The sequence below is a fragment of the Branchiostoma lanceolatum genome, chromosome 3, assembly GCF_035083965.1.
Source record: "Branchiostoma lanceolatum isolate klBraLanc5 chromosome 3, klBraLanc5.hap2, whole genome shotgun sequence".
NCBI lineage: Eukaryota > Metazoa > Chordata > Leptocardii > Amphioxiformes > Branchiostomatidae > Branchiostoma > Branchiostoma lanceolatum.
Window position 1 is genome coordinate 29,257,350 of NC_089724.1, and position 18,507 is coordinate 29,275,856.

An 18,507-nucleotide genomic window follows, 5' to 3' on the forward strand; every position below is an offset into this window, starting at 1 on the left:
AACAACATGCTGTTGCTAGAAAAAATCTCCCTCGTTGCAATTTTGGGGCTGTGTATTTTAAGTCTTCGTGTGGACGGACAAGGGGTTAAGAAAGGGTGCTCGGCAAAAAACATCAAGAAGAATTACCGCCACTTCGCCAAAATACGAGACAGAGTCAACAACGTGTTGAGGCTTGTGAGAGGTGTGTCCGAAAAGGTGAGAATCTTTTGTACCTGTCATCAAATACTGTCAAGACATTTTATGAAATTTGTGCGGCAAGACCTCTAGTCATCATTAAAGTAAGACAGTAGACACGCAATTTAGTATTACAAGTAATTGTCAACGAAAGTTGTTGCTTCGGTGTCATATTGATACTATTTACGACTGTAGGTTGGCCGGGATTCGACCCCGGGATTTTGTGGTTTTGTAGCCTGCGGATTTTGTGGTTTTGTAGCCTGCGGGGGTTAGTTAGTCTCTACTAGACGACAAACTACTAGACCACGAGACTGAATAAATTGAACTACAGAGAATAAAAGGAGTCTGTTACTAAATGTTAAATTGAAGGAGGTTTTTTAAACTTTAAAAGTAGCTTGTTAAAACTAAGACAAATACAATATCTGCATTTACTACAACTTTCTCTTCAATTGCGGTTTCTCTTCTGTTTTCTAATTGGTTAACATTCATACGGAAAATGATATTTTGTGACACAACCTAGAGAATATTTTACCTGTCAGACCTTTCGGTAACTAGTCTCTACTACTCCTTACTATATGTAGGTGTTGGGGTAAGGATGCGGTCCCAAACGTAACTCTTCAAATACTTTCCTCAGAGTCTGAATAGTCCTTACTGCATACATGTGCTTGGGTTAAGAATGCGTAACTGAGTCTAATGATGTTTCATTGCAAATTACGTTGCAGGTGGATGATCAGGTTAGTCGGGAGGACAGGGCCTCACTAAGTCTGCTACTGCCCAAAGTGGGAGATCTACATTTTGACGACAGTCTTGGTTTCTCGGGGCTAAATCTTAAAGGACTGAAGTTGGCAGATGCGGGTCTGGACGTAAGTCACATATCTCATTATTAACAAAATTAAAACGTTTCGTGTTTTTGTTGTTTGTTTGTTTGTTAGTTTGTTTACATTGCATTGTTAAGGCTGAACACACAAGTTCCGAACAATAAATACAAGCTCCGCGATACCAAACCGATGAGGTTGACTCGCTATTGTTTGTTTTTAGCTATGATCAATAAGTCCCATGTGCTTGTCCTAAAAACGCTAAAACGGGGTGTGGGATTGTGGAACTCAATTAGTTAGATTAGATTTTGTTTGGGACATGCTACACCCAAGGTACACATAGGCATCTATACAATAATTGTTTTCACCCACCCCCCGATTTCAGCCGATTCAAACTTGTATAAATTATCAAGAATCGCGAACGGCATCGAGCACATCTATAGATACAAATATACAAAGTACTATACAAACTAAAACATTCATTTTCATTGTCTGCAGGACATAGAGAAGTTTCAAATCTATATGGCAGAGATGGAGGCTCTCCTCAACGAGCTGAACAGGGTAGAGGAAACGGTGGAGGATGACGTCATTGAGACGTTAAGTCACGTGACTGAGGACAAGTTGTCCGTCCTGAAAGACCTGAAGGAAGAGCTTCCCATTCTCCAGGAGTATTTAAAGGAAGTCCACGAGGATGCATCTGAGTTGGTGAGTACAGCATATTTGCTGTCGACTTTATTAAACATACACTCTTTAAAATCATTTTCAACCAAAACTTGCCTAAACCTATTTCTTATAAATAAATGTAACGGTAGCATCAGAACTAGATAGAATAGCCGTCAATTTTCGTATTACTGTATTGTTAGTATTCTTATAAAGTCGTGTAACCTACAATTGTATGGTACCAGTAATTCTACAAAGTACAATAATTTTTCTCATTGTCTACAGGTAATATTGCAAAAAAATGTTCCAAAATTGTTACAGACGTGAACAGTATCAAGTTTATTTATTCATCTCTTCATATTTTTTTGCAGATGGGTAAAATTAAGACATGTGTATCCAACGGTGATACAAACGTGGACGCACTGATCGAACAATACAAAACACAGATCGAGTCTACCCGACCCACGGTAAGTTTGTTAATTAGTTTATTCATATACTTATTGGTTTAGTTGTGACAGATATACATACAGACAGGGCTGCTTAACAAGCTGGTGGCTACTATATCAACCTATAGTAGGATAGGACCTACATTACATCACAGACATTACAAATATTATGTATTTACAGTATTCTAGTAAGACTATAGAATCCACACTTAGAGGTTATATCAAACCTCAAACATGGTGAGGTATCTTTTAATTTTACAAGTGATATTATGTGAATTAGACCCTAACAATTTGTTTTACATTACACCACATGTTTTACCTTATAGGGCAAATTCATATAAATTAAAATACTGTATTTGCAATTGATCGTTTATAGTTTATAAAGGGCTGCTATCAAAGGATGGGTACATAGATCAGGTGTATAGGCCAGTTTGGCACTTGATAACTCTGACCAATCAGAATTGAGGATGAGGGTGCGTACATAATTAGCTGTAAAAACCATTTTGGTAGATGATCACTCTGACCAATCAGCATAGTTGACGTTAATTATATTATTACATTTTGTTTTCTATTGGCAGGTTGCAACGAGGACTCGGCGGGATACACAGGAAGCCCCCGCCAGCTCCTCCATCTTGCTTCGGAAGATCCGGAGTCTGGTTGGCAGTCAGGCACCAGGGGCAGGGAAGAGAACCCTCCAACACAGCCAGTGGGTCCTGCAAGATCTACAGAACCTCCTCCAACACGACGTCATCTCAACACTGGACAGCATGGTGAACAGGAGGGGAAAGGGAGGAAGGGGACAAGGCCGTGAGGAGGGGGGAAAGCGGTCAGATTAAACCAGCTGTCCCACTATGTGTGGCGGTTCAGGAATTCGTACTGGGGGGAGTTTGAAGCCTATGGTACTGTATGTTAGAAACGTTTAGCCCTCTATATTAGCTAGGGTAGACTTCTGACGACGTTTTCAGCCTTCTTCTTCTTCTTAATACACGCAACGTGTTTTGCTGTTGAACTTCTTTGAAGTTTCTTGTACAGGTTATACCTGAAGTTAAAGATACAAAAGTTGGGAACTTAATTTTTTATTAATGCAGGGAAAATGCATGATTTCACCATGCCAAAAAAAGCTAAGGTTTTAGATATGCTACTCATATTTATCAGGTATTGTGTGATTTATGCTATTTGTCAGATATTGTATTATGAACTGAAAACTCAGTTGAAGGTTTTTGTATAGGTTATACCTGAAGTTAAAGATGTAATTGAGAACTTTGATTCTACGTAATGTAGGGAGAATGCATGATTACACTATAGCCACGAAGGTTGAGATTTTATAGATATTGTATCTATTAGATATTGCCCAGTTAACCTTTCAAGTAAATGAACAAACATGTTTGATAAAGGACTAAAAGATGGTGTCAGTTATTGTTGTAGTTTGTTCAGGTATAGGCAAACAAGTCGTTCAGTTCCAGACCTGTACCGAAACAATCTACATGTACATGTACAGGTTTTAAGTAAACAGCCCTACTTTACATATTAACTTCCCGTGACGTGAACAGCCTTCTCGCATGTAAGTGTTCATTGGGGCATAACGACCCCGCCACCCTCTGTATTGTTAATTAATGGACCGTCACAAAACGCACACGTAACAAAAGGTAGGGTTCAACTCAAACACAGCCAAGCATTCAAACTATCATACCGGATATGTTTCATACGTTTCATAATAAGAGGTTGCGCGGTATATGTTTCATACGTTTCATAATAAGATGTTGCGCGGTAGGCGGAAAGGTGTCTAGATATCTGACATTATTAGCACGTATTCGACGACTTTCGCCCGTATTTGTCGATCGCCAGAAGTTCGCCCAATTTTGAAATCGAGACATTCGCGCGTATTTTTCGCCTGAAAATCTACTCTCCAAGCAGAGGTTAGTGGGGAAGCTTGTGACCTTCTAGATCATACACGCAGTTTTCCTTTTATTGGAAGGGCCGACGGAAAGAAAACGGGGCATATGATTAGAAGGTCACAATCTTCCCCACCAACATATTCTTGGAGAGTACTGAAAACCTACCCTTAGGCTAACATTGTGTTACTGGAGATCGGTGACCTGGAAACATATATCGGCCGATCTCCAGAAATGGTGCAATGATGCCGAAAATGTTGTCAAAGCTCTCAAACTCGTTGGCCGATGGATTTTCGTGCTGCGTGACAGATAAATTCACAGCGTGAAATACACCTCAGAGGAGTGTATCTTTCAGCATATACATGTAATATGTCTGATATGCAATGTGTACATTCCATAGGCAACTATAGTTAGCAGCGCCGGCCCAAACTACAGTATTGTTTGCATTGCAAACGGGGTAAAGAAGCCAGGTCTGTAAATACAGAATACAACCCGGGGTATTCCGTATCACCCGAGGTACCAGCCCGACCGCGGGTAGGATCGCCCGACGACCGTAGAAAACACACATTTCAATGGGGAATGCGCCAGAAGTTGAGGGAGTTTTGTGTCCTCGAACAAAAAACTGTAACAACATTGATTCTAACCTCCGAATCCGGTATTCTAATTTTCGACGGCGGAGCAACCGGCGCGCTCGAAATGCATTCGAAATAGTAAACTATCTACACTGCGCAACCATTGGATCATCCTTAATGAGTTATGGGGCAGTGCCGAAGTCGCGTGATAAGAGTGAGTCCCTACTTATCAACTTATACAGTGACGGGTGGGTGGGTGGGGGACGCAAAAGACTGAACTGGCCGTAATGCGCCAGACCGCCCAACTTCCCACTAACTTCATCCACCCTCAATCACTCTCTACGGGACCCGACTTCCACCACGCTCCTCGGCGTTGCGGATGAATCTCAATGGCTGACCCAGAAAGGTCAACTGCCTGCCCTTATATAGCATGAGGTGATGTCATTGGCGGATTGATCCAATTATCGCGCAGTGTAAATAGTAAACTATCTACACTGCGCAACCATTGGATCATCCTTAATGAGTTATGGGGCAGTGCCTACGTCGCTATCCAGATGACCCTACTTATATCAACCTGTTGTTAACACTATAGGCACCCATCATCTAACACCCCATACACATCCAAACTAACACCCCCCCAAACTTATCCCAATCTTATCCCATCCTCATCAACTCTTTAAGGGGGAATGACACTAGAAGAATGAAACCACACCGGACCTTTATAACAAAACTTCCTTTATTATCTCTTTTCGCACACCTGGACCCACACCCAATACAAAACTCAAACCTTACAACGAAATGTCCCTATTATAAAGCTGATTGTGCGCTGCACAGAACAGAAATCAACTTCATATCAGAAATCACTGGAAGGCCGGCTTTAACCCTTGTAACTCGTTACTCTTCTCATAAACCTCTACCGCCTGCCTGACTTCCTGCGATGCCATCCGGGCTGCTGGTCCCCCCGGTTTCATCACTTGTGCGATCTTCATATAGTGGGAGGCTGTCTTCCTAGTAAACCACCCCACATGATCCATCACCTCCCTGTCCGACGCTCCAGCCATATGTAAGGAAATGGCGCACCCCGATCTGCACCCGTGAAGAGTTTCTCCCTCATCTATCCCTAGCTTCTGGAGGTAGCGCCGGAAAGCGTTTCCAATTGTTGAGGAGGAAGGCTGCTCATCTAGGATCAATCCCTCTTTCGACGTCGACCTGAAAAGAAAACCGTCTCCAAGCCCAATAGATAGCTGCTTAGCAATAGAGACATACCTATCTATGGCCATTACTGGGCAGGATCCCTGATCCTCCGCTTTCTCCAACACAAACATATTGGTTCTACCGTCTCTCAGAGTTTTCCCAAAAACATGATTCAAAATCAGTGATCCCGACTGCAATCTATACACCTGAGACGTCCTTGTCCTCATCAAATCGGCGATCCTGTCCCCCGAGAAAAAGGCCGCCTTAAACACTGCCTGGTCCCTAGCCAGTGTATACACCCTCACTGCCGATTTCTCCTGGGGAATTCTATCTGTAATATGCTTACACACTTTTAGGATCTTACATAAGAAAACGGGCTTCGCTTGCCGGGGGGTCGTACCTTGGCCTAACTGTTCTGACGTTACTGAAGATAGATAAGACTTCACCAACTTACTAGCGGCTGGATTCCCAATCCCAAGTCTGTCGTCCCACTCACCTCCTTTTCCCCTATGTTGAATATCGCCCTCAACTTACCAATATAGGAGTCCACCGTTTTGAAAGCCAGCCTGCACGGGCATCTGCAATCCCTTTCCGACCCATTGCAAATCCCTTCATGTACCTTCGTTTTACCTTGCTCGTCTTTCCAAATAAGAAACTTCACAATATCCGCCGGAGCTGCCACATCCAAATTTTTCGGCGGGGAAAAGGTTCTCAGAAAATCGGATAGGAGGTCGACCATAGCCCTCTTTTGCTTGCTATATGCTGAGTCATCCCGCCTCGCTACTAACTCTTCCATCCTTTTCTCTATCTTAGAATGGTCGACTACTTTCCCTCCAACCACCTCTAAGCCGCTTTCTCTTCTCTTCGGGTTTCCACATCTTTGGCAGAAATTAAAGTCAAAATCGTTCGGGTAACCACACGCGGCACATTTGCTCGCCGGTACCCATAACCTAGGCGCTCCACTAAACTCTGGCTGCAGGACATCAACACCACTTCCTGTCACCTCCCTTTCTTGCGGCGCTATATTAACCATACTTACCGTACTAAGCTCGGAATACCGTACACGCTTTACGCCTACATCTTCCTGCAAATCTGAGTTGTGCCTCCGTATCGCAGACATCTAGAAAGGAAAAATGACACGTCCTTGACTATTCGAAACATTCCTCATGTCATGAAACTATCGATTGTCTACTCGTTCATCAATTACGCTCTGTTCCACACCTAAGCATCTTCCTCCAATAAGAAAGCCCACAAATCCCAATCCGTTTTCCTCAAGCACCATCCGTGCTTCTTGCTCGGGAAAGAGATTACTGGCTGGCCCGCACACGCTATCTGTAAGCCCTTCTTCGCCCTACCCTTTACCATCGGCCACCAAGGTCGCTTTGGCGACAAGTCAGGGACCACCATAACCACCCGAGCGCCTCTTTGCTCATTCAAGATGAAGCTAAGCAGCGGTGGGATCAGACTGAAGGGAGGGAAAACGTAGCAATTCCTGGTTCCCAACTCCTGCGCAAAGACGTTCATGCCACTCGAACCCGGAACCAGGTATGGACTGAAGAAAGACAATTTCCGCCCGTCCCGCCCGCATTGCACATTAGAGGGCAGAGCCATAAGATCCGTATCAAAACCCAACGGCCCTCCAAGCTCCTTATCGATTCTTTCAAATACCCTCTTATGCAACTTAGCGTCCGATAAGCACAGTTTCCGTGATGGTTCATCCGCCTCATTCTCTGACGATGGCACATACGCTAGACTTAGATCGACATTGAGCTGCACCACCGTTTCCCACAACTTTACTACCGCTCTTGATAATCTAATACTCTTCCCCCCCTGCTTTTCCCAGGCGGCTAATAGGTTCATATTATCAACGTGCGCGTTTACTCTCTTATTCCGGACCAAATCCTCCACCGATAGCAGGACCCTTCTTAAAGCCTCTGTCTCCTTTACCGCTATAATCTCCTCCTGCTCCTGTCCCTGCCAGTAATCTGCGCACTGTGCCACGCCTTCTTCTGTTGTCCATGACCCTGCCCACTTAAAACCAGAAGCATCCGAGGAAAGTGTGACCACCTCGTGTTTCTCTTTCATCCATGGGATGAGCCCCTCCCAATAGTCTAGGAATCTCCAATGCTCTATCTGACTCCTTACATCCCCTCGTATTGGAACACACGTATTCGCGCCTTTCTTTTGTGCTTGCTTAACCCTCATCCGACCGACACATTTTTGCGACGAATCTGGCCGTATGGGGTCCAAACGGACCCCATTTTGCTTTGCCCCCTAAATATATTTCTGGTGGATCTTATTGTAGTTATTGCGCATATCCTGTTACAATAATCTATGGAGAATATTTTGACAAGTTTTGGTGTTGATGATTAATGTCATTATCATAATTTATGCAGAAAATGAGGAGAACCCGCATTTTCCTATAACCCTATCTAGACTGGGGGGGGCAAAAAAAAGGCCCGCGCCAACTTTGACATCGTATAACTGCCGAATGACGTATGCTAAGCCTACCATACTTGGTGACTTTTTCTAAAATTTAGTTAGCAACAATTCCATGATAATAGTTTGAGTTTATCATTTTTCCTGTTGCCATGGCAACGGGTTTCTGACAGGCATTTTATACAAAAAGTCACTAATTTTTTAAAAACAATGATATTTCTCAGGTTTTCTTGCTCAACCACACTATTTTTCCAACATGTATAACATCATATGTATTTAGATGTAACTTTCATGATTTATTATTCATAATTTATGCTAATTCGATTACGTAATCGCTAAAAATCCAAGATGGCGGACAAGATGTTTATTTTAGGTATAAACAGGCTTTTTGCCTTCAAATTCATCACTACCTGGTATTTCCTTAACCAGAAACATTCAGATTAACGTTTCCGGTCTCTCTCTTTTGTGATTTGGAGTCATAAATGGAAAAAATGTAATTCAAAAATTTCAAAATGGCCGATCCAAGATGGCGGATCCCAGGGATCGCTAACGACACATGACGTCATTCTATGACGTCATTTTTACGTCAACGTAATCGCCATTGACGTTGTATGCCTTGGCATACCTTAAAATCAATAATACACTCAATTTTGTTTAATACCTTTCAATATTATGGGACTTCCCTATTTAGCCTATAAAATCACATCGATGACGTCATAATTACGTAATATTACGTCATAACGTCACAAAATTTACAGAAATTATAAAACTTAACGTGAATATCACTCCCTCCAAATTTGGTGAGAATACATTTTACCGTTTGGAAGTTATGAGGAATTTCTTTCTAATTACGTAATAAACAATGCGAAATCATCTGGGGTCCGTTTGGACCCCAGCCGACAACACGCACACTTTAGAGTATAACTTCCGCAATAATCGGCCAATCCCGGTAAAAATTTCTCAGGAGTTGTAAGACATGTACATGAACAAACTCATGGAAGGAGTTTTTTCTCCAACGAAAAATGTTGATATGGCACACATTAAAACATGCCTGGGGTCCAAACGGACCCCATACGGTCGGATGAGGGTTAATGGCCTCAAATATCTCCCTGCAATAAAGACGCGTGGCAGGGACCGCTAGGCCAAAAGAAATGATCTTTCCCGCTAACTTTTGCAAAGTTACGATGCGTACCTCATCACTTTTTAGAACGTCCTCCCTTAAATCGGCAAAAGCGAGCTTTTTACGAATGGGCAACCTGAATGCCATCGCTACCGAATCCGCCTCTAATCCCAAGAATTCTAACACTTGGACCGGGGTTAGCTGTGACTTATCTAGGCCTATGAAAAAACCCACGCTAACCAGCACACTGCACATGATGAACACCGCTGCTTGTGCCGCTTCATAATCGGGTTTTAACACGCCCTTTTCCTCTTCTACAACGACTCTGTGTTCTTCCTCCTGAACAATCAACTGTCCCGCATGTCTATCGTCTATGTACAAGGACGATGGAACTCCCAGCTCTCTTATTCTATGCATTACCACATTGCCTATTGTCTGGTAAATAAAGGCTGACCCCCGCCAGCCAAATGGTATCGTCGATGACGTATACCATGTCCCCCCCCACTGGAAACCCACTAATGGTTTGCTCCCTTCCGTTATAAACACGTGGTCATAACCGCTCTTGTCATCGCACTTGGTCTGGAAGTGCCCCCTACCGACATATCTCGTTAATTCTACAACGGAATCAAGCTTAAACGGGCACTCCTTCATCCACAAATTCAAATATCTTAGGTCATGACACAAACGAGGCTTCGAAGGTTCCACTGTTAACGGCATAACCAAATACGGGGGTGGTACTGAGCCCACCCTTCCCCAAATTGTTACCGCTCCTGTTTCAATCCTTGCTCGGATAGAATTAGTTACAAATTCAGCGAACGGCTCACAACTCTGGAGATTCGGGAAATACCGAGACGGAGGGAAAGCTATATTAGAGTACGACTTTCCCTTGAACCTACCAGAAAACGGCTGAATGAAGTCGTACAAAGATACCCCGTACCGTATCCACTTGCTCACCATCTGACTCTTGGAAGTGTGTGCCGTTGACGTCCCTAAAATCGACGCCCATTCTTCAACATGGTTATGTAACTCCCCTGCTCGAAAAGTATCAGGGTCTCTGAAAAGCAAGGAATCAGCCGATGCCTTCACCTTTCCTGCTGATACTTTCAAAACACTCGGAGAGACCAAAGCCTTTCTAGATTTATCTTTTGTTACCCAACCGATCTCCTTAACGAGGTAATTACTATAAGCTTCAAGTGGGTCAAAAGTATGACGAAGTTCGAACTCTTTAATGACCGGAGTTGTCCACTTGTTTACCTGTAACAGAATAAGACTATAATCACGCCTGTGAACAAAACAAAAACTCAAGATACCTAAATTAACTTGAAACACCTGGTACGCACCCGCTACAAACAAAACACGCAATCAATCATGCTGTTCAAGACTTTAATCAAGTTTGTCCAAATCACATTCCGAGCCGTTCCAGGTTCATCCTCGTGGGTCAATGGCCGACACAAGTCGGATTCCTCAATCAATACCAGCTGTGGGTCTACATTATGTACTAATAACACAATCTCACAATTCCACAAAGCCGGCTCTTACATCCTTTCTTGAACGTTTAAAGCTTCTGCGATTCAAAACGTTCACGCTGATGTACCACTTGTCACAGTAATTGCAAACATGAAACACAAATGTTTTCTAAACTCAAAATTCAGGCAATTATACTCCTCATCGCGCATACTAAATCAAAATGTCACAATCTAAAGTCTTCTCACATTCCTCCAATGCTCTTACGGTTTAATACAAACATCAATCCTAACCACACAACTGGAGCTTCACGTCAAATTAATATGTCATAACCCAAAGTCTTCTCATATTCCTCCAATGCCCCTGCAGTTCAAACTAACATCAATCCTAACCACACAACTGGAGCTTCACGTCAAAATAACATGTCATACCCCAAAGTCTTCTCACATTCCCCCAACGCTCCTGCGGTTTAATACAAACATCAATCATAACCACACAACTGGAGCTGCAAGTCAAATCAAAATGTCGTACTCCAAAGTCTTCTCACATTCCTCCAACGCTCCTGCGGTTAATACAAACATCAATCATAACCACACGACTGGAGCTTCAAGTGAAATCAAAATGCCATAACCAAAAGTCTTCTCACATTCTTCCAACGCTCCTGCGGTTTAGTACAAACATCAATCCTAACCACACAACTGGAGCACACAACAACACAAATCTTCTCACTTCTTTCCCTTACTAGGACAATCCCTTGACCAATGGCCCTTCTGGCGACACTTGAAACAAATATCGTCCGGCTGCGGCTGCCTTCTAGCCCTAGAGAAATTTTTCTCCTGTTGCTTAGCTTTCTTACGTGGGGGCTCACCACGATCTACTGGTGCTGCCTCTGCCAAGTCAGACAATGCCTTACGGCTCTTTATAAATCCATGCATCGATCTACGTATCTGCTTCACGACAGGATCTCCTAACATATCTATAATTAACTCATTGAAGAAATCCTGGTCGACCAGCGGCCTCACGGTCTGCAACATGGCCCCGTACTCTCCCGCTTTGGCGTGGTTCTGATGCTTAGCGGTGATCGCCAGGGTCTCCAACAGGCCCAACGCCCTTCTAGCGTCGAAGGCTGCGGGTGGACGGGACGCCAGCTGAACGAGCTCCTCCTTGATGCTGTCTACCGATCCTCCCCTTAGCTGCGCCATCTCGTCCCTCATACCAGACAGTTCTCGCCTCAACCGTTCGAACTCCTGAAGTATAAACAAGCAAAATAGTCACCCTCCACTATTTTCAGCTTGCCATATCCCTACCATCAACATGGTTAACGCTCGCCGTTACTCCACCTTATCTTTAAAAATTCAAGCCCATCACGCTACATCTTACATTCCGCAAATGTACAGATCAATCACGACACCCTGGCAACGCTCGACTAACGCCATCAAGTGTCTGCATTAACATACGCAGGGGAACACACGTCACCAGAGCGTACACATTACTCACGCCATACTAGTCACGCCCGTCTACCCCTCAGCGAGTGCCCACACTATACTGTGTAAGAAACACTCAACCAAAGGTATTGACGAACGCCACCACAGCGTACGAATCACTCACGTCGCGCTGGCCGCGCTCGACTGTCCCCCAGCAAGTATTGGCACTGAAATGTGCTAAACAACACTCAGCTGAGGACATCGACGAACGCCGCCAAAGCGTACCAATACCTCACGTTACATGTCACCGTTCGACTGCCTCTCCGCGAGTGTTGGTACTAAAAAGTGCCAAACAACACTCAACCGAGGACATTGACGAACATCACCATAACATACAATCTGTCACGTCAGGTGTGTCACCACTCGATTACCTCTCCGCGAGTGTCGGCACTAAAATGTGCTAAACAACACTCACCCGAGGACATCGACGAACATCACCATAACCTACAATCTATCACGTCAGGTGCGTCACCGTTCGACTACCTCTCCTCGAGTGTTGGCACTAAAATGTGCTAAACAACACTCAACCGAGGACATCGACGAACATCACCAAAACATACAATCTGTCACGTCAGGTGTGTCACCACTAGATTACCTCTCCTCGAGTGTTGGCACTAAAATGTGCTAAACAACACTCAACCGAGGACATCGACGAACATCACCATAACATACAATCTAACACGCCATGTGCGTCACCGCTCGACTACCTCTCATCTAGTGTTGGCACTAAAATACGCTAAACAACACTCAAACGAGGGCATCAACGAACATCACCATAACCTACACTGTCACGTCAGGTGCGTCACCGCTCGACTGCCTCTCAACGAGCGTTGCCACTAAAATGTGGTAAACAACACTCAACCGAGGACATCGACGAACATCACCATAACATACAATCTGTCACGTCAGGTGCACCACCGCTCGACTGCCTCTCAGCGAGTGTTGGCACTAAAATATGCTGAACAACACTCAACCGAGGGCATCGACGAACATCACCACAGCGTACAAATCACTAATGTCACCCCGGCCACGCTCGACTGCCCCTCAGCGAGTATTCACACTACAATGCAAGCGAACACTCAGCCGAGGACATCGACGAACGTCACCGCAGCGTAAAACCACTAATGTCACGCTGGCCACGCTCGACTGCCCCTCAGCGAGTGTCCGCACAACAAAGTGCAAGCGAACACTCAACCGAGGACATCAACGAACGCAACCACCGCGTACACATCACTCATGTCACGTGTGTCACCGCTCGATTACCCCCCGGCTAGTGTCAGCACTAAAATGTGCTCAATAACACTCAACCGGGGGATATCGACGAACATCCCCACGACATACAAATTCATCACGTCACGTATGCAACCGCTCGATTGCCCCTAGCCAGTGTCAGCACTAAAATGTGCCAAATAACACTCAGCCGAGGACACCGACGAACATCACCACGACGTACGAATTAATCACGTCACGCATGTCACCGCTCGATTACCCCCAGCCAATGTCAGCGCTAAAGTGCGCCAAATGACACCGAACTGAGGACATCGACGAACATCGCCACGACGTACACCCTTGCCACGCCACGTATGTCACCGCTCGATTACCCCCATCTAGTGTCAGCACTAAAATGTGCCAAATAACACTCCACCAGGGGACATCGACGAACATCACATGGCGCGCAAACAACACAAAACTGTACCAAACAATGTACAAAAAACTTTCTATGAAGACATAACACACTAAAACTGTCTACATAAACACAATCAACGGTTCGAAAATGAAACACAAAACTTTACCAAACTCAGTCGGAAGCAAAGTTAAATGTAACCAAATCAGAAAGCACACAAGCAACTATCAGGAAGACTAAATCCTTCCAAAACCGAAAAGCATACAACCAAACAAAAAAACACAAATCACCTGCTGAGCGGTCAGCTGAGATGAGCCCTGGGGCCCACTCAACGGTGGCACGGGCAGGGACGCCGCCGACGTTCCCGGCATAGCGTCTAACTGCTGCGTCGGCGGAGTCGGCTGCTGTTGCCGTACCGGTTGTTGTTGCTGCTGCGCCGTGGGTGCAGCTACCTGCTGCTGTCCAACCTGCTGTGTCCCTTGCTGTTGCTGCTGTCCAACCTGCTGTGTCCCTTGCCGTTGCTGCTGTCCAACCTGCTGTGTCCCTTGCCGTTGCTGCTGTCCAACCTGCTGTGTCCCTTGCCGTTGCTGCTGTCCAGAACCCTGAGGATCCTGATGAACATCCTGCAGGCCCGCGGTGGGCAGCGTCGGTACTTGGCTTGTCATTCCTATATAGGCACACAATACCACTTCATAACTGGATCAAACCACGACATTCCAAGGAGATTAAACCTCCTTGGACATACACACGCTACCCACCCGAGGAAACTTACATCGAAAGGGAAGAACAAGTCCCAATCCGACCAAGGGCCAGGACACCGATTTGCCAAGGCCGAAAGCTCCACTCAGGTACCCTTCCCTTACCATTTACTGTAAACCACCCGAGTAACCCTGTTACGCAAACCAGAGAACAAAAGAAATTCTCCACGCATACAAATGCAAATATCCCACGTGCATAAAAACCCGCCAAAAACGCGTCGACTCAACCCAGCTGCAACAAAAACCGTCAAAACACACACCGGTAAAACAAATGCACAAAATAAAACCCGAGGTTAGCAGCCAACTATCCAACACCCCAGTAACACACCTAGTTCGTAAAGAAAAGACGAACCCACGTGCACAATAACCGACAACGAGAAAACCCAAAAACCCTTTGCACTCGTTACGGCCTCAAAAAATTCCTTCTTCCCGCTCTACCAGTCAAAATTAGCCCACTAACTAGCCCAAACCTTGACCGAAATGTCGTCGTGGACGTCCACTTGAAAATTCTCACGGCTAGAGACGCCGCCCGACACCGCAGTCACTTGCTGAAACTCCTGCACGACCTTGCGGCGAAAACCACGTAGAGCTCAGGACAAGACTCCAACACGTCCTGCCGCTGCGGACGAATGTCAATGGCTGACCCAGAAAGGTCAACTGCCTGCCCTTATATAGCATGAGGTGATGTCATTGGCGGATTGATCCAATTATCGCGCAGTGTAAATATTAAAAAGCCCGTGTGATACATGTCTAGAACCTAATGTGATACGGATAGTTATCACACGGTCCAGAACACCCGTATATACCAGGCCCAGGCATGACATAAGTGAGAGTATAACCTGCATATCCAGACAGATTTATTTGATCCACTTACGCCGAGATGGACCCCTTAGCTTACCGACAAGTGTGATCGGTTCTTTAACATGCTCGAGACGTGGCCTGAATTTTTCGTCATATCCGTGGGACGTCCCCAGCCAAAGCTTGTTACTTGTTTACACCTGAGAAAATCGGTGTAAAGTGCCTTTCCCAAGGGCCCAACATCGGGACCTGTCAGAAATTCAAACTCAGTCGTACCTCTAGGTTCTGAGACTATACCGGTGGCAAATGGGTATCGTTTCGGCGTATAAATATTATAATGCCTGCCACCGGTAGATCTTCTTGGGGATCAGATCTAGAAATGTTGCCAAATAGCTGTGTATAAAATTGATATAGAATACAACACGGGGTATTCTGTATCACCCGAGGTACCAGCCCGCCGGCGGGTAGGATCCGACCCGCGGGAGGGCTGGGACCTCGGGACCAGCGTTATGGATGAGAGGAATTTTCGACGGCGGCGCAAGTGGCGCGCACGAAATGCATTCTAAATATTCCATGAAAGCCGGTATAATACAACTTAGAATCCGTGTGATACGGAAAATTATCACACGGTCCGCAACACCAGTATCGAACGTTTTCGCGGCCTAGGTATGACATAAGCCCATATATCAACACATATCGTCTCTATATACTATTAATTTATTTACTGTTAAAAGATACACGATACAAGCCTCTGTACAAATAAGTAATCATATAAATGTAATCTGTCAAACAATACATAACTAAAATCATCGTACGTTCTAGTAGGCAAATTTGGGTGCATTATTAAAAACAATACATTACAAATTTAGAAATATTTCAAGTAGCTATTACTTAAGTCAAAGTGACCAACTCACACAGAAGAAAACTTTTCACAAAATATCCCATAAATGGCAAATTTGAAATCCAAGGCTTTTGGGGCTTGGGTGTAATCCTGCATTTCCCTGCTTTAAATACAAATTATATTCAAAACTTCTGCCGCTTAAACAGGTATAACCTGCACATGAACCAGGACAACAAACACTTTGAGTAGACTAAGGAAGGAATAAGGTTGAAAACTTTGTCATAAGTTTACCCTCGCTAATATAGAGTGGACCATGTAAGTACATGGTAACCTTATAACTTTGCTGGCCAAATTTGACATACACAAAAACAGAAACTACAGACATTAGTAAAGTTTTTATCAAATATATTATAATATCTAATTTGAAAACTTGACGGTCTAATTGCTACAATAAGAGAAAATCTGGAAAAGCACCGAGGAAAATTGTGCACAATAATTACTTCTTGATATACATGTGTGATCTTTATTCTCACCATTACTACAATTACTTTTCCTCATTTACATTGTATGGGTATGTGAAATTTATTTTGTAAAAATTGACCTTTCAGTTTTTATACTTATATCATAATGGATGGTCCCATTCTTTCTTTAGTAATAAATGATAGCATATACATAGCATATAAATAGAATAAATAGCATATCTAAAATCTTAGCTTTGGTAGTTATGGCGTAATCATGCATTCTCCTTACAATAAATAAAATTAAAGTTCCCAATTACATCTTTAACATCAGGTATAACCTGTACAAGAGCCTTCATGTAGGTTCAACAGCAAAACACTTTGCATGTACTAATATAACAAGGGGTAAGGTTGAAAACATCTACCCTAACTAATATAGAGGGTTGAACGCTTCTAACATATCATGAGCTTCAACCTCCCTATAGGGAGACAATATTACACAAAGTCTGATATATAGCATGAATCACACAATATCTCATTAATATTAGTAGCATATCTAAAATCTTAGCTTATATAGCTATGGCGTAATAATGCATTCTCCCTACATAACGTAGAATTGAAGTTCACAATTTCATCTTTAACTTCAGGTATAACCTGTACATAAACCTTCAAGAAAGTTCAGCAACAAAACACTTTGCGTGTACCAACATGAGGTAAGGTTGAAAATCTCGTCAGAAGTCTATACCAACTAATATAGAGGGGTAAACGCTTCTAACACATAATAATTTTCAACCTCCCCCCAGTACGAATTCATGAACCGCCGCACATAGTGAGGCAGCTGGTTTAATCTGACCGCTTTCCCCCTCCTCTTGGCCTAGTCCCCTGACCCCTTTCCTCCTCCTATTGTTGTTCGCCATGCTGTCCAGTGTTGAGATGACGTCGTGTTGGAGAAGGTTCTGTAGATCTTGCAGGACCCACTGGCTGTGTTGTAGGATTCTCTCCCCTGCCCCTGGTGCCTGACTGCCAACCAGACTCCGGATCTTCCGAAGCAAGATGGAGGAGCTGGCGGGGGCTTCTTGTGTAGTCCTCGTTGCAACCTGCCAATAGAAAACAAAATGTGATAATATAATTAGCATCGTCTATGCTGATTGGTTAGAATCATCACATACCAAAACGGCTTTTACATCTGATCTATGTACCCACCCTCATCCTCTGATACCATCAATTCTGATTGGTCAGAGTTATCAAGTACCAAACTGGCCTATGCAGGCCCTTGATATATGTACGCACCTTCATACTCTGATGGCAGGCCTTTATAAACTATCAACTATAAATGTTCAATTACAAATATGTGAATATTACGTGACCTTGCCATAGAAGGATTACGTGAACTTGCCATAGAAGGATGAAATTTGATAATTGAGGGTCGAATTGCATTCACAGAATATAGAAAATTCAGATTCACATGGATTTCACAAGTTAGCTCAACATTTTGAGGTTTGATATACCTCTAACTGTAGATACTAAAGTCTTAATGTTATTGTTTTTTTAACGAACTCGCTCAGTGCAAGGCCGTAGGGGCCACTCATCGAAGCACAAAACTAATTGTTACTGTAGCAGAATCTCTTCACTCTAGGTCAGAAACATCAATGCTCGAGACAAGCATGACTTCACCGACCCATAAGGAGAAGCAGGGGTTACGAAGGCTGCTCGGGAAATTCCCTACCCCGTTTAGACCGGAATTTTTTTATCCACTCACATCGGGGCA

General features: G+C 44.0%; 1 protein-coding gene across 2 annotated transcripts; it reads right to left on the reverse strand.

Moving 5' to 3' along the window:
• Positions 1 to 10,681: 10,681 nt before the first annotated feature.
• Positions 10,682 to 15,361, reverse strand: LOC136431327 (homeotic protein antennapedia-like). Of its 2 annotated transcripts, XM_066422655.1 has the most exons (3): positions 15,113 to 15,361; positions 14,175 to 14,551; positions 10,682 to 12,023 (listed from the first exon to the last, which is right to left on the reverse strand). In XM_066422655.1, exons 2-3 carry the CDS (start codon positions 14,547 to 14,549, stop codon positions 11,502 to 11,504), a joined length of 897 nt encoding a protein of 298 aa, XP_066278752.1. In that variant the 5' UTR covers positions 14,550 to 14,551; positions 15,113 to 15,361; the 3' UTR covers positions 10,682 to 11,501. The 2 variants fall into 2 exon arrangements, with proteins under 2 accessions (XP_066278752.1, XP_066278751.1); XM_066422654.1 differs by having other exon boundaries at positions 14,175 to 15,361.
• Positions 15,362 to 18,507: the final 3,146 nt, after the last annotated feature.

Coding starts and splice junctions, on each gene's coding strand:
- LOC136431327 (XM_066422655.1), bottom strand. CDS start 14,549: ATGACAAGCCAAGTACCGACGCTGCCCACCGCGGGCCTGCAGGATGTT. Junction 12,024..14,174: donor CTCAGCTGACCGCTCAGCAG/GTGATTTGTGTT, acceptor TTTATACTTCAG/GAGTTCGAACGGTTGAGGCG.